Source organism: Dromaius novaehollandiae, chromosome 3, assembly GCF_036370855.1.
Source record: "Dromaius novaehollandiae isolate bDroNov1 chromosome 3, bDroNov1.hap1, whole genome shotgun sequence".
Lineage (NCBI taxonomy): Eukaryota > Metazoa > Chordata > Aves > Casuariiformes > Dromaiidae > Dromaius > Dromaius novaehollandiae.
The window spans coordinates 102,297,727-102,313,664 of NC_088100.1; the positions used below are offsets into that span (position 1 = coordinate 102,297,727).

The window sequence follows — 15,938 nt, forward strand, 5'->3', positions numbered from 1 at the left end:
GTTTATGGAAAATTCAGAAAGCATGTTCAAAACAGACATGCCTTACACAGTTCTAGTGGACTTACATTAATAAAGCCCTGTTATTTTTTGGTACATACATAGAACCCTTGTTGACTGCAGCGAGAGCTGCAAGTGTGAGGAAGTGTTGTGTTTTCTGTCTTCTTTGCTTACATCACACCGTGCTCTCAATCACCGTCGAGGTCTTAAAATTCTAAAATATGTAAACTCAAAAACGTGCATATGCTTACACTAAAATCAGGTAGCTATATCTCATAACAAACATATATGTATTTTAATGTGGGGAACAAAAGAAGAGCTCTTAAGTGCAGCTTAATTTGATCTTAGCTCTGTCTGGCTGGCATCTGGCTTTTGTCAGTATCGGCCAGGTAAAATCTTTTGATTTTTCTTCACTGCCAGTCAGCCATTCACACTTTCAGTTTTTAATTACCTTGTTTATAGAATGAACAAAGATCACAGTCACTTCATGCTGCTTAGAGAAATCCATATATTTCCATGCTAGATTTAATAATAGAATACAATAAATAAATAAATAAAGGCATTTGTATTTCTTTTTTCTTCAGGATATGTCAGCTCGAGGATCATCTTCGCAGCTTCCTAAACCTTTTGATCCTGAGCCAGTAGCTAAATATGGCACACTGGATGTGACTTTTGACTATGATTCACAGGAACAGAAGCTTCTGGTGACAGTGACAGCTGTCACAGACGTTCCAACATACAGCAGGACAGGTGGAAGCTCGTGGCAAGTACACCTAGTTCTTCTCCCTATAAAGAAACAGAGAGCAAAAACCAGCATCCAGCGGGGACCGTGCCCTGTCTTCACAGAGACATTCAAATTTAATCACATTGAGTCTGAGATGATTGGGAATTATGCAGTTCGCTTTAGACTGTACAGTGTACGTCGCATGAAAAAAGAGAGGATTGTGGGAGAAAAGATTTTTTACTTAACAAAATTGAATCTTCAAGGGAAAATGTCAGTACCAGTGATATTGGAACCTTCTTACAGTCTGTCTGTGAGTATTAAATGAAGCAGAATAAGAATGCAGTGATGTACAGTGTCCTGAATTTTGTAAGAATAGTGTATATATTTATAGAGTCATCACATACACTGAATTTTTTTCAACAGTCATAGCATAGTATTTGAACAAAGAGTTTCTCAATAGCTTCTGTAAGTATGTTCTTTTTTTGTCTGCAAAAGCTGCCTGTATTTTTGCTTTTAATTATTTAGAGATTTCCAGTCTATAAATATAGTTGTAGTGGTGAATGCATACATCTACATACTATACATATATGCACATACATTTTTGTAATAGTAATATCCTTGCCCTTCAATTAAGAAAAAAATACTGTACTACTAATGCCTTCCATCTGCTGCAATTAAATCTTGTTTGCAATAGCTGTTTTCCTTTCAAGAAAGAAAGACGGGAAAGAGGAACATTGAGGGTGCAAAGCCATTTTTAATAACTTCAGATAAGAACCATGTAAATAATTAAATTCTGGTTTGATCTGAAGTGAAAAATACTATGAAAAGTAATTCAAATTTAAAAGGATTTTTTGATTGCTGAAAAAAGACCCTTAACAATTTCTAATGAATAAAATGTTTTGTCCCCAGAAAAAATTACTTTAAATATTTTTAATAGAGCGAATCAATAGTACTTAATGGCAAACTTAGGTATCACTATCAAAAGAGACAGGATTTGGGCCTATGTTTACTTTACCACATTGTCCAGTGGTGAGGGCAACTGCCAATGATACAGGAGATTCTGTATGAATCTCCTTTCTTCCCAAGGGAACTGTAAGTCACATCTCATATCTTTCAGGAGTTTGTGTTAATCCTGGGATCACTGTGTAGGCAGCTCTTAACCTCTCCTTTTATAAGTATTTATACATGCATTTGTCCAGAAAGCAAATGCCTATGACTTTCTAGTCAGTGCTTCCTAGACTAGGAGGGCTTGAACATTTGTTGCTTAGGAGCTGAATGAGTTCTAAATAACAGACTTTTGGTGGGGAAGGAGAAGGTGACTTACTGAGGACATCCTTATTTGCTGGGGGTTTTTTAGTATCAAGAAAAGAAAAAGAAGAGGAAAAGGAAAAGTCTTTTCAGCTGAAATGATGCAGTTAATTTGGCCTGAATTTGCGAATAGGTTTGGGTCAATTGAAATGGCATTCTTGTTGAATATGAATTATCAGACAAATAAAAATAAATTAGCCATATTTTAAAAGACATGCAAAATAAAATGCCATCATATTTAATGACTAAAAGTAAATTAATCGATAAAAGCAGAGACTGAAGCTTGGATCTGAAGGAGGACCAACATACAATAGCAGGGCTATTTTTATGATTCCTTAAGAAGTACAGATTGGTTTATTCAGAGGATAAAGTGGTTCACTTACCTAGTATGAACTTTCATAATGCAGAGTTTGCTGATTCTACAGTTAGGAAAAAACATCCCATGAAAGAAAACAAAATACTCTAAATTTACTTGCTAAATTTATTTTTTGTGTGTTCTCAATAGGGTCTGATACAAAATTTACCAAAGTCAATGAAGGAGTCCAATGCATGGGTCAGGCTTTTGGTTGGTATATCCCATATAGTCACTGAGCTTTTTCTTGAGCTTTTGTGGAAGTGGGAGTATAAACAAATTCCAGAAGTCATCAAAGAATAGAGTAAGATTGTTATTTATTTTTGGTGATGGTAAGGGATGTCTTATCTGTATGCCTCCCTTCTTCTTCCTTCTTTTGAGGAAGAAGTAGAAAAGGATAAGTAAGGAATATTGGTAGGAAGTGAGAGTCTTCCAAAGTTTGTTGTTGTAATGGAGCTTACACCGATTCCCCTTAGCCCTACCTACTGCTCGAAAGGAACCTTCATTGTCTTAATAGCTTGAATGAAGATCCACCTTGTTTTGTATCTCTGAAAATCATTTTCTAAACCTTTGGAAATTCATACATATCTAAGTTTATAGACATTTTTCTATTACTATTTATAACCTATATCATACTGTTTTTCAGTGAACGGATCTACTGTAACATTTTATATGTAATTATTCTACAGCAGTGTTAAAATTTTTTGGTTTTAGGATGTACAGCTGGAAGTGGCATCCCGGGTCCTTGATTTTGTGCCTTTGCTAATGCAGACAGCCAGGTCATCTTGGACACAAATTTGTGAATTTCCGTCTGAAAACTTTGGGTCATTTCCTTTCCAAACTCAATTTCTTCATGGTCAATTTATGACCATTTGTTCTTATGCTAGGGTAGTCCTTTGGCTTACTTAGTTCTTACTCTTCTCAGGTGTTTACCTCAGGATGTATTTATAGACATCAGTTGTACTCTCTCTCAACTGTCCTTTTTCTAGAATAAACCAACAACAATCCTTATGTCCTAATCATAAATGCCAGGCAGGAGTTGCTTAACAGGAAAAGTATTGTTTTAATTTGGAGAGATACAACTATTCCGGGATATTTGTAATTAAAAAGTCCTTGATTAGATGCATTGTAAATTCAGAATTAAATTTACCTTGTTCAGTCGTAGAATGTTTTGTTGCTGGGAAGTGTTTATATTCGACAGATTTTTTTATGAAGTTTTTTTGGACACAACGGTTGTCCCATTTTTTGCACCGCTTCTCATTACATGCATTTTAATATATTAAATATACCTTCTGTCACTGAAACTTGATAATCTGTTGAAGCATCTATGCTAATCTCGTCTGTAGAAATGTATTTTATTTGCGTCTGTCTGTGCCTGACAGTATATTAATACACTTTATTTGCTGATCATTTGCCTTATGATTGTATAAGAATAGTTCATATCCTATGAAATTTAGTATTTTTTCAGTAATGCCTCTAAAGCCGCTGACAAGGGAATCTGGCTAAAGGTAGACCAGCAAGTTCAATAATCTGTGCCTTTGAAACTCAGAGGCATGCTTGCATTTCTGGGCTGCAGCCTTCTCTGCTTACTGTTGAAAACATGGACAAGTACATGACATGGTGCATACATGAAACAAGTATGTTCCTTATCTAGGTTTCAGAGCTATACATGGCTTCAAATTTAGGAAAATATGCACAAGCTCCATTTCTCACCCAAATTTTCACCCTATTCCTTAGCTTCCTAGTTTGTATATAATATGGAGGTCTTGCATTAGCAGTAATATCTACAGTCTGTTTGCCATTTGTCTTTGACAGTCCTTCACTGAGTTGTGACTCTATCATAAGAGGAGGTGTTTGCATATATGTATATATATGTAAATAATAGTTATTTTTTCCTCCTCCTCAGTCTCCTTTCTTCCTCAAAGCAAAACAAATTTCTTGAGTAGTGAAATGTTTTAGTCTTGGTTTTCTTTGGATTTGTCCTACCTCACCTCTGTCCAAGTAACCCTAACTCTTCTGTCATGCTCCCCAAGACTACTTTGCTGCACTTCTGCCGTGTGTCTAGAGAATTCTTCCTCCCACAGTATTCTCAGCCCCCTTCTTTGTCACACATGGAGAAAAATATCTCTACCTTCCTTCTGTGTTTAGCGTATGTTTCAGCAGGCAAAACCCAATACTGGCTGGCTGGAGTGCAGATGTTATTGTTACCTGAGACTCTGCATCTCTTTCAAATTTTATAGAAATAGGCTATTGCATCAAAAGTTATTAGCAGATGTGGACATTGCAGTACTGTCTGAGCATAGTTTGCTTAGGAAGACGTTTTTGGTGCTTTAAGAGAAATTTTTCATTTAATATGGTGCTAGACAAAATTTTCTTTGTAGTATGGAATCCTTGTAGTATAGAATTCACTGCGGTGTTTGTTTTCTTCAGGAAGTCCCTGTGGACCTGTTCTGTATTTGTTCTTCATTCTTTTCACCTAAACAAATATTCCATCCAGTGAACAACAGCCTCCAATCATGATATTATAAAAGACATATAAACAGTTTATTGAGAGAAGTCCGGAAAAGATCCAAAAAAATCGCCCATATTCCACTTCACCATCCCATCAGTTGTTTTTTGATCTAGAATAACAATGAACAATTATGTTTTATATTTTCTGATTGATTTTGGAAGTACAATTTGGAAAATCAAAATGTATCTTTTCCTGCTAAGCAAATCTAGTAATCGCTGATCTTGTATTGTCAATAAGAGAACATTTGCCATAAACAGTTAAATTTAATTTTCTTTCTTTCTACAACATTCTCCATTTCTAACATACTGAACTTCCAGATGTGATCCATATAGCAAAGAATGGGTGATGTAGACAGTCATATGTGCTTAAAGAATTTTTTTTAATACATCTTTCCTATAGATATCCGGAGTGCCTGACGAATTCTTAATTACAATTTCTTAAGTGAACTAAAACATTTATGCATGTAATGTATAAAAATGCTCACTCACTCTCTCTGTAGTCTTTGAGGACCGTGGTTAATCATCTGGTATACATTTGTTTATGCATTGTGCTTAAGGCATTTCTTCCATGTCACCCTTTATGTATGGAGTATCTTCAATAGTCTTTCTAATGGATGTGTTAAGGCTTCTCTTTTCTTCAGTTTATCAACTTCTCAGAAAAAAAGCTTTCCAAAATGGCATTTCTTTCAGGGAATTCTTTATTCATTGTAGAGCAGAGCTGTCAGATTTTGTGCAAATGCAAATATTTTATACCTCTGGTGATTTTACTATTGTGCTCCTATGTCCATTCAGCATTGTATTTGGAAGGCTAAATATTAAAATTCGTATATATAGACATATCTTTACTCAACAGTGATTACCAGTATGATACCTTAAAACAACTAAGGAAGAAAATAACTAAGACTTTTGAAACAGACTCAAATGAAAGATTTTATTCCTAATTTTATATAACTGAAATTATACCTAAAATTAAATTTATCTAAGGATCAGTTCCTATGTGATGGTGCAAAAATGCTTTAATTTTGCTTGTAAAAATTATGTCCACCAAAGTAAGGGGCACATATCTCTAAACAGTGAAAACATTCTTATCTTGGGAATAACTTGCTGAGTTCAGTTGAGTTACAGTGGTGTAAGACACAAACGATCAGAAGTACTCCTTTGACACATTAGGAAAAATGACTCGAGATTTCTCTGAAGAAAATTATTAAATGATTGGAAAGAGGTGATCATGTTACTGAGGCTGCAAGAGAATTTGGCAGTATTTGGCAAATGAAGCGGTATCGCTGCATTTGGCTGGTTGTGCAGCTCTGGAAAGCGTTATCTGCTATCTCAGAGCCATGCAAGCAGCAGCCGCTGTCTCCGTGGTGCATTGGCTGCCTCAGCTTGTTCTGTGGCTGTTCAGTGCTGTACCCCTGAGCATTGCTCCTGTCAACTGAGAAGATAAGCATTAACCCATGGCTCCCTGTGCACATTTCTTCATGTCTTCATCTGGATGGAGGTTGGGGGGAGAACAAAACAAAAAATCCTGTGGCTATCATGCTCTAGAGCCAGTTATCCATCTGCACTGGTCTTACAGGTGCCAGTTTCAAGAACTCAAGTACAATCTGACCAGACTGTAAGGACCTATCACTAGATGAGTTTAATGGCCTCAGTTAAAAAAAAAATTACTTGGCTTTCCAAATCAGTATTATTTGCTTTTTCTGATTTTTCTGTAAATATGTTTCATCATTGATGCCAAATTGTGGCATGTAATTAGTCTTTTCATCCAAGAAGCACTTGATTAGGCATTGACACTGTGAGACTGTTTCAGTCCCATACAGAATAACCTTGATACTTTCAGAGAATAGTTTTAGATGCTTTTCAAGAATTTTTTACCATCAGGACTTTTCTCACGTGACTGCAGCCATTCTATCATGTCAGGAGCAAAATGGTTAGCCAGTTTCTGCATATGCTGCTTGTTTTTTTTATAACACATTACTGCCATGGAAGGTGAGGAAGTTATTTCTGTGAAAGATTGAAAAGCATCTCAAGAGTGAGCTGGCCACAAACACTACAATGTTTCCTCAGCCTGTACACAGAAATCTATTTCCGGTCATTTGAATGAATCCAGAGAAAGAGGCTTTGCAAGTTGTGTTAAACTCCATAACTAAATTCAGTGCTTCAGCCTTTTCAGGGAGAAACTCATTCATATCTCCAGTGTGATCGAGAGAAGGATCTTTGTCATCAGAATGCTCTGCCTTAGACCATCACAGGCCTGGGCAATCTTGCTAATATTTGTCCATTGAAAATCCAATCCAAGAACAGTTCAGGAATCTTTCCACAAAGAAAGTTCAGCCTGCCCACATACTCCAATTTGAATTCAACACTTCCAGGTTTGTCGTTTTGCCATCCTTATGCTAAGGGTTGTGATTTTTGTTCTGTCAGTAGTTTAGTAAGTATAAAGCTTTTCCAAACAACGATGAAAAAATGCTAATTCACTGGAACCCAACTCTTGATTGCTGGTGAGAGCCTGCAGTTGAATCTTGTACATCCACCACATATCTCAGTTACCCTGCATTTCTTGCATTTGTTGCTGGACTTTTGTGTAAGATACAAGAAGTATAATTCGAATCCAGTTATTACTGACAGTTGTGAGTAATAGAGCTGTCAAAATGGTATTTATATACCATGATATGCTGACCAATGTTGATTTGAATGTCAAAGCGTTCTAAATGCACGTAATTGAACCCGCTGCCATTGCAGAGCTAACAGAGTCCACCAGGTCTTTCAGTTTTTAGAAGTTTAAAAAAATCTAGTCTAATAATCTTAATTGTATTCCAACACTAGGATTTACTTCACATGAGGCAAAATAGAACTATAACATTAACCTTCTACTGCCTAACTGATCTCCCAATGGGAGGCAAAGTAACTGGATCCATTACAATGATCCTGAAAATAGAAGATAGTTGGAGAGTTCTTTGAAGGTAGCCGTGTAAAGAATTTCATCCATTTGTCAGAAGTCTTCAATTTGCGACCATCAGGAAAGATGGTTTCTGGTCTCTCTATCTTAATATCAGTGCACTGAATAAAATAATAATTAAAAACTCGTATCTTTCACTTTTAATTGGTGAGTTCTTTGAGAAAAGGCAATACACAAATTATTTATTCAGTTTGACCATGACAATCTTTGATATTTGTGTCAGCAAGTAATGGAAAACTACATTTCAGACACAATGTTACGATTTTGAGTGTATGATGTTGCTTTTCCGTCTCACGAATGCCCCAGCCAAATGTCAGCAGTCTGTCAATGACTGTTCTAGACCAGAGGAAAGTAATCCACTTGGGCAATACTCTTTATTTCTTCAGACAGCCAGTCAATCAATAATAAACATGTTTTTCTTGCATCATGTATGATTTTGATCATCTTAAAAAAATAATAAAAACTCTGGCCAATACAGAAAGCTAGAAAAACATGAATTCGGTCTGGTATCAGTGAGACTCTCAGACTGTCATTCTCCTCAGTGGTAAAAGTATTAATTCCCAACACACATTGCAGTCTCAAAGAGCAGTAAGCAAAATAATCATTCTGTAAAACCATATTGTAAATTTGCCAGAAGTAGCTTCATAGGAGAAGTTACAGTTAAAGATTATTAAGGTCATCACTATCATGAAATTTCCACTTTTGAAGAGTATGAACTGCTTCTTAAGTCTTCCTCAAGCAGCTTTTCCAGTGGTGGTAGATTCTCTAATTTTTGATTCTAAGATAAAATTTCTTTTTCTCATAGAAATACTGACCTTCTCACTGTTTTATTTTCTTATCTCTTGGTTTCTCTCTTGTTTGATATTTCCTGTAGAGAAGAGGATGTTACAAACTTAGTGTATAAGATACATGCGTTTGTATATGTGCATATACACAAAAGTCTTCTCACTCTTGTTACTGTCTTGCAAGGAAAAAGAAAAGAAAACAGAAGCTGTTACTGTTCAAAGCTTCGAGCACCCTTCAGCAAAAGTGTGTGCACTGTCTTCCTCTAATTTTATTTCTGTTGCGGGGAGCCAAGATCAGAGGCATTGCACAAGCAGATGAAGTCACCTAGTCTGCAGATCTGTAACTTACATGTTTGTAGAACTTTTGATTTTAGTTTTCAGTTTACTTATTTCTAGATGATGCTTCTTTTCCTGGATTTTGCATTATAATGCAAGTGTTTTACGTTAATGTTCACTTCAGACTCGAGATCTCCAGTTAATCACTCCTTTTGTATATTCATGCTCTCTGTATTTGGTGGCAGATAAACATTTCTGTTTGTAGGATATCTTTTGCAAGGGGTCCTTGTAGTCGTAGTGGGTTAGACTCTTGTCACATTTGGCCTTGACAAAGGCCAACCAACTGACCTTGAGCTGCATCTTTCACTTTACAGTTCCTGCCTTCCTCTTGTGCTTAATCAGCTGCCAGCTGGGCCCAGGAGAATCCAGCTTATCTCTACTCCTTGCCCTTCTTTGTTGTTTATATGATAGCTCTGAGAACTGAAACAGATCTCTTCCAGCCTGCAAACATCTGGTGTTCCTCAGATCATGAGACTTAATCAGAGATCATGAGACCTGAACAAATCATAAAGGGTACCACTAGTGAACTTAATTAGAGCTGGGTGAACTGTTAATAGCAAACAGTGTAATTGGCAAATGCATTATGAACATACATTTAATGTTACAGATTTGTTAATTGTGAAAAACGATTCAGTGAATGTTTATGCGATCTCATACTAGTCTGTATGTTGACTACTCATAAATTAGTCTTACTATTTGATCATGGGATCTTTTTTCTGCACCCTGTTTAAATGAGTGTAATCATTGCAAAGAGAAAAGGGAAAAATCAGTTTGCTGGCTATTTGATCTCTCAGATGAGTTTAGAGACTGTCTATAGAATATTTTACAGGATTAGTGTAGTTGGAGGACTTTTTGTATTCTTTCTTTCTGAATAACAGGCAGTAAGGTGCAGATCTGAGAGCTGGGTAGAAGATGGGCGCTCTGAAACTGGCTTAGGAACTGTAAAAGCAGCTGCATCCTGAAAGAGCATTGCCATTTAGAAGTATTGCCATCTAGAAGCTTGGAAGCCATAACACCTCCTCCATGATCATATATGTTTGAGAAGAAGTAGAGAGAGATGTATGTGTGAGTATGGGTAGAAGCTGTTAGTGTAGCTTCATCAGGACTGCAAGTAAAATGTTTGTATTTTGTGTCAGATGTTCTTAACTGGATTGCTAGCACAAATGTCTAACAGCTTTTAGTGCTTTAATATTTCTTTATGTTGTGGCTTGTCTTAGCAAACAGAATTCACTAAGAAAAGGCCTGTTGTGTCTTTTCATCCCCCAATCCCCTTCCCCCTCACTATATAAAAATCTGGTAGACTTTTGCAGTTTTGGAAACAGAACACTTTGGAAACAGGTATTGTAAGTGCTGTAAATTCCATTGTACATACATTATTTCCAGTTCCTTCCCCAGCTTCTCAGGTTTGCTGTGCAAATTTCAGGCCCATTAAGTCTGTGGAGCAAGTAGGTGCTCTTTCATTATATGGCAAGGAAGCCAAAGGTATAATTTAAATACAGACAAATAAAAGTTATAGAAAACTTAAAATATTTCCTTTTCTGTAGATAATTAATGTTTTGTTCTATAGAGCTGAATATTGAAGCTCTTTTTAAGAGACTTGTAAAAACTTTTATACACAAAGCATTAATAGCACAATCTCATAAAACATGAAAACAGCACAAAAATCTCACTGTGAACTTGCTCAAAATCTTTCTGGAAGATGGAATACTGTTTTGCCATTACTAACAATATATAAATTTTATTATGTCATTTCATTTTATGGCTAAATTATTCAAAGTATCCCAAAGTTTGAAAACAAACCTTGATGTTGAATAATACTGTAGGTTTTATTATTAGAAAATATACACAAGTGAAATTAATGTAAAATCATCATGGATTTAAGGACGTTTTATGTTTATAAGGTAAATTAAAGCTGGTATATAGAGTTTTTTAGGGGTTTTGTCCCTTGACTGTAGTTAATGAAAGCCTAGTATATTTAATTTGATCTTCATTTTCTAGTGTTCTGCCTATGGCAAAACAACTTGCTTTTTAAAAATGCTGCATACAGAAGCTTTTTCTCTTGAGAGTAAAAAACAAGACAGAGCAGAAGCTTTTGATGAGAAGTGATCATTTTATCAGTTGTTGAGATAATCTGATTTTAAGCTACATTAATGATAGTTTAATAACCAAAACAATCCATACTTGATGTGCCATTAATGTTGAATGTATATAATCTCAGAAGCCTTTTAATTTGGAATTTCTGAATATGAAATTCTAGCAACTTTTAAAGCATAGCATTTTACACAAACTAAGTATGTTTTGTTTCTTAAACTGAAGTTACATAATGGGAATATTATTAGCATATTTAGTTTCATGACTGTGATTTAAGTTGACTTAAGTATTAATGCTGTAAAGTGTAAGTACATGAGTAAAAATGCACTGTATACTTAATTTGGACCTGCATCAAGGAAACTGTCACACATAATTACCTCCCCTAAATAAGGAAGCTTTCCTGAGCTTGAATCTTTGTGAGGTGCATAAAATTATGTATATTCGAACATTTGCAAGTTCAGGTTATTAGCTTAAAGCAAAATACTGATACTATGTGTTCTCTTAATTTTACTGTGCAGGAATGTCAGCTACAAAAGGATTGGAATTTCCTTCCTAATCTGTTGCGAAGATAGCTTTGCACAGCTCCAGAAGGGTTGCTTTCTTTAACAAAACATAATCTTTTAACAAGAACATCCAGATTGACAACCAATTAAAACAAGTTATTGCAAAAAATTGTAGAAGCTTCAAAATGGTAGTGAACTATAGTACACAAAGAAACCTTTTAAAAATTGACCTTGTTTCATGTTTGTTTCTTTATTTAATTGCTATTGAGCAACATCTTTGCTAAACTAGTGAATCTTATTTTCTCAAACATTTTTAACATTGTTACAAGCATCATGTAGCACTTTTCTTCTGCTAAATGTATTTCCACTTGAGCAGAAAAGGATATTAATGCTGTTGCCACTAAGTAGAAATCAGTGCTATAGGTACCATAGTAGAATTTTGGTTTTTGAGAGCTATTCCTATGTATCCAATATTCATTAATTAAGGTGTATTGTCATCCTTAAGTTATCATGTACCCTGAAAGCTGCCTTCTTAAAACCTAAATTGTTCTTCTGAAGGACATGAAGTACATTTCTAAGTGTGTAGGTTTTGATATTGGTAGACATGGTTATTATTTTTGGTATCCATATTCTTACTAAAATTGCTGGTATATTCTGCAGAATTGTGAAAAGCCTTATATTTATTTAAAGAGTTCTGCCTTTAAAAACAACTACTTGATATTTCCTGTAAGTATTAATATGTAGAAGGGATACCAGTTGTTTAATTTAGGGATTGTTTTATTATATGACTATCGTATATTTGAAGACTTCTAATTTTTAAGTAGATCAATCCTCACAGTAGGTGGAGGAAATAGAATCAACATTGCACATGTGATGAACTGAGGCAAAAACACGCGGTCACAAAAATATCAAAGCACCCAGTACAGTATATGAGTGGGATCTAGGTGCCAGAATCCAAGATTATAAAACTCCATTCTTTCACATTCCTAATTATTTTACATACCTCTGTTTTCAGCGCTAAGTTCTTTGGGTGTTTTGAGTTCCCTTTCACAGGAAGCGTCTCAGTTACTTTCTCAAACAAAACATGTGAGGCATCTAGGTTCAGTTCTCTCCTCTCTTCCCTGGGTCTCGGCTAACAGCCAGCCCAGAGCCTCCACCGTGCTGGGGCCGCTCTCCTTGCCTCCGCTCCGAGCTTTGCCCCAGAGGGGAACAGCAGCATCAGCATTCAGCACCAGCTCAGTGACGAAGAGAGATGAGTACTTTTGTCTAAAATGTTGGAGACCTGGATTCAATTCCCTCTTTTACCTATTAGGATTCAAATTTGTTTCCCTAACCTCTCAGTTGTATTCATACAGATGTAAAAAGAAGTAATGTGCAAAAAGTTCAGTAAGAGATTAGTGATATTACATTAACATTTAAAATTCTAGAGAGACATTTTGACAAGTAACATGCTGTGAATCAGATTTTTGTTGCTGAAGGATTGTCAGGAAGGTTTCATCTTTCCTATGTATATTTTGAAAAGACAAAAGAATTGGATGTTCTTGCTCCATAAGCCTATGGAGGCATGATTTTAACCTGTGCAATGAGGAAAATGAACTTTTAACTGCCCTCAGAGTATGCCCATTTTATTCCCCATGATTAACTCCAGTTGGTTTAAGAGCAGAATTTGTAACTAGAACTGCAGGGTATAGAAAAATAACAGTAGGAGATGAATATGTAAGTAACAAATATGCTGTTTCCCTGGAATTATGATGAAGGAAGACAAATAAATTCATTTTATGTATTTTATCATTTTTGCAAATATAACTCTGTTTTCAGTGAGCAGAAAAAAAAATTATCAGAAAATATTTCTTAGGCACCCAGTTCTGATGTCATTGCACTGTATGGGCTCCCTTCTATGGGCTGTAAGGAAAAAAGAAGGTTCTTTTTTGTTTGCTGACTTTTCTACAATAGGAACATGTTGAATACAAGTATTGTTTAATGGTAATATTTTTATGTATATTTATTAAAAAGTAAGTTTGTTCCCTAGATAATACATGCAAAGAAGTCATTGTGGACAATATTTCGGAGAATTAGAAATCAATTTTATGTAGAGTGTAATACATATTACTCTTATAATCCAGTGAAACACACTGTTGCAAGTGTTGATCCATAAAATCAGGCTAACTATGTAGTAAAGTATTGACCTGTGGTGTATATAGGAAAGGTTTAGGTTAGCAGGGCAAGCTGAGAAGTTATACAACTGAAAAGCTAAAAATCAGTAATTCACAGCAGTAACACCAGACCTTTTAACCAGATATTGGGAGGAGATTTTATGTAATGTTTTTACGTGTGTTTACTGTTAAGAATAATTCTTGTCATTGTTAAATTGAGAAAAATAGATTAGAGTTCTAGATTTATATATCCTGGAGAGAACCTAAAGATATCATCCAGTTCAGCTCCTTGCAGTGTGGCAAGATCATTAATACCTTGACAGTTGATTGCAGTTGTTCTTAAAAATGTGCAGTTAAGACTTTACAAAATTTCTCACTAGGCTATTCCACTACTTCGCTGACCTTAGAAGGTTCTTGCTGGTATGAAAGCTTAGTCTCTTTTTCTGCATATTAAAATGAATGTAGTGTTTATAGAAGAAGAGAGAGAAGAGTTACAAAAAATAAACGTATGTAGACAGATTATTTCAAGCAAATAGGTAACTTTCAATATAAATAATACCTTACCACAGTGAAATCACAGTATCAAAGTGGCCTATGTATAGATTTACAGATAGGTTGAATGCAGATTTGTTTGGAGATGAAAAGTTCTCTGGAAACGCTGCATTGTGGTGATGAGATTAAAGCTTCGTTGTATCTGAGTTTGTATTCATCTTGTACCAGTTAGCAATTTCTGGGGTTTTTTTTTCAGTCACTTTTACAATTTGACACATGATCATGAAGCTTACATTTTGGGCAGGTAACAATGTAATTTCTTTTTCTCTTTTCTTGGGAAGTTTGTTAGCCCTCTTCTTGAATGTTGACTATGTAAACAGAAAAAAACTCCTAAACTGAGACTTGGAAATGTTTCTGTTATAAATTCTAATGCCGATTCTGGCTTAACTCAAAGTCAGGTTGCTTCCCAACAGCAGTGGTTACCACAGAATACCTTATTTAAAACAGTGAATGGATTTCCACAATCTGAACAGTGAAGTCTGTGCTGGAAAAAATACTTTTGAGAAAACCTCTAATAATACATAGTATCCCTGATTTTAACTTTTGGTCCTGCAATGAAAAGCCTTTCTTCTATTGTGATTTTCTATGGGGACTTCTGATAACTGGTAGATAATTGTATTTGCTGTGTTTGAAAGTCACTTGACTTCCTCTTTACAAGCAGTGGTCTTTCGGATACCAGTATTCTCATATACCAGTATTCTTGAGTTCCCTTTCTCTGTGACAGTCTCTAGAGCTGGTTTACCCCAAACATCTGGTCTCTCAGCTCCTGTTCTCGTTCAACAGAAAGCCTCTGTCAGACATCTCCTGGTAGTGCTGGATTCCTCCATTAATTCTCTTTCCTTCTGTGTTCCCTTGGTGTCTTCCTAATGAGGCACTCTTAACTTTTCCTGTGCAGTTCAGTCCTAGCTCTGTTGATCTCAGCTGCCTTTCTACCATCCCTGACTCCTGTTTCTTCTTCTTTCTTCTCCTCACAGGATCTTTCTCTTTTCTTTCAAAAGACAGCTGAAAAAATACAACTTCTTCTTTCTCCCTGCATTGTCTCACATGTATTGCCCATTTGTCTCCAAATTCTGTTTTTTCTTTTGTCATAGGCATGAATTATACTTTGGTTTATCTCGTTTAACCGTCGTCTTCACCCGGTAACATCATTCTGTCTTCTGATCTACTGCATACCTTGCAGCTTCATTTTTCTTCTTAACCTCTCACTTGCTTCCTCATTAGGAATTTCCAGTTCATAACTGAAAAGTATAATGTTTTTTAAAAATAAGTTTGGGTCAGTATGAAACAAAATGCGTTCGCATCTTTGTGTGTGTGTGTGTGTGTGTGTGTGTGTGTGTGTGTGTGCGCGCGTGTGTGAGAAATGGAAAACAAAATATTGCTCAGATAGTTTCTTCAGTGAATGTGTCCAGTTGCTTTTATTAACCTCTTTATACTTTTAGCACTGATCTTGCTATAAGAAGCAGATTCAAAAGTTTATTATATGCTGTGGAGAAAACATGATTTTATTTGTTTTATACCTGCCTCTTGTCTCAAAACAAAAGGCAAAATATTTTGTTTAGAAAATACTGAAATAAAACATTTAAGTTAGGCCCTCTCTCTAGACTTTCGTTCCAGCTTCCTCTGCCATTTCTTTGTGTGCAGCAGTTCTAAGCAGCAGCCTGTTTGTT

General features: G+C 35.6%; 1 protein-coding gene across 4 annotated transcripts in view; it reads left to right on the forward strand.

The window, feature by feature from the left end:
* SYT14 (synaptotagmin 14) overlaps window positions 1-15,938 on the forward strand; it is a 94,011-nt gene that overhangs the window by 60,007 nt on the left and 18,066 nt on the right. For all 4 annotated transcript variants that reach the window (XM_064509624.1, XM_064509623.1, XM_026123284.2 and 1 more), the window contains one exon: window positions 582-1,031. In XM_064509624.1, coding sequence (XP_064365694.1) covers window positions 582-1,031 — 450 coding nt within the window. The remainder of the gene's footprint in view (window positions 1-581; window positions 1,032-15,938) is intronic.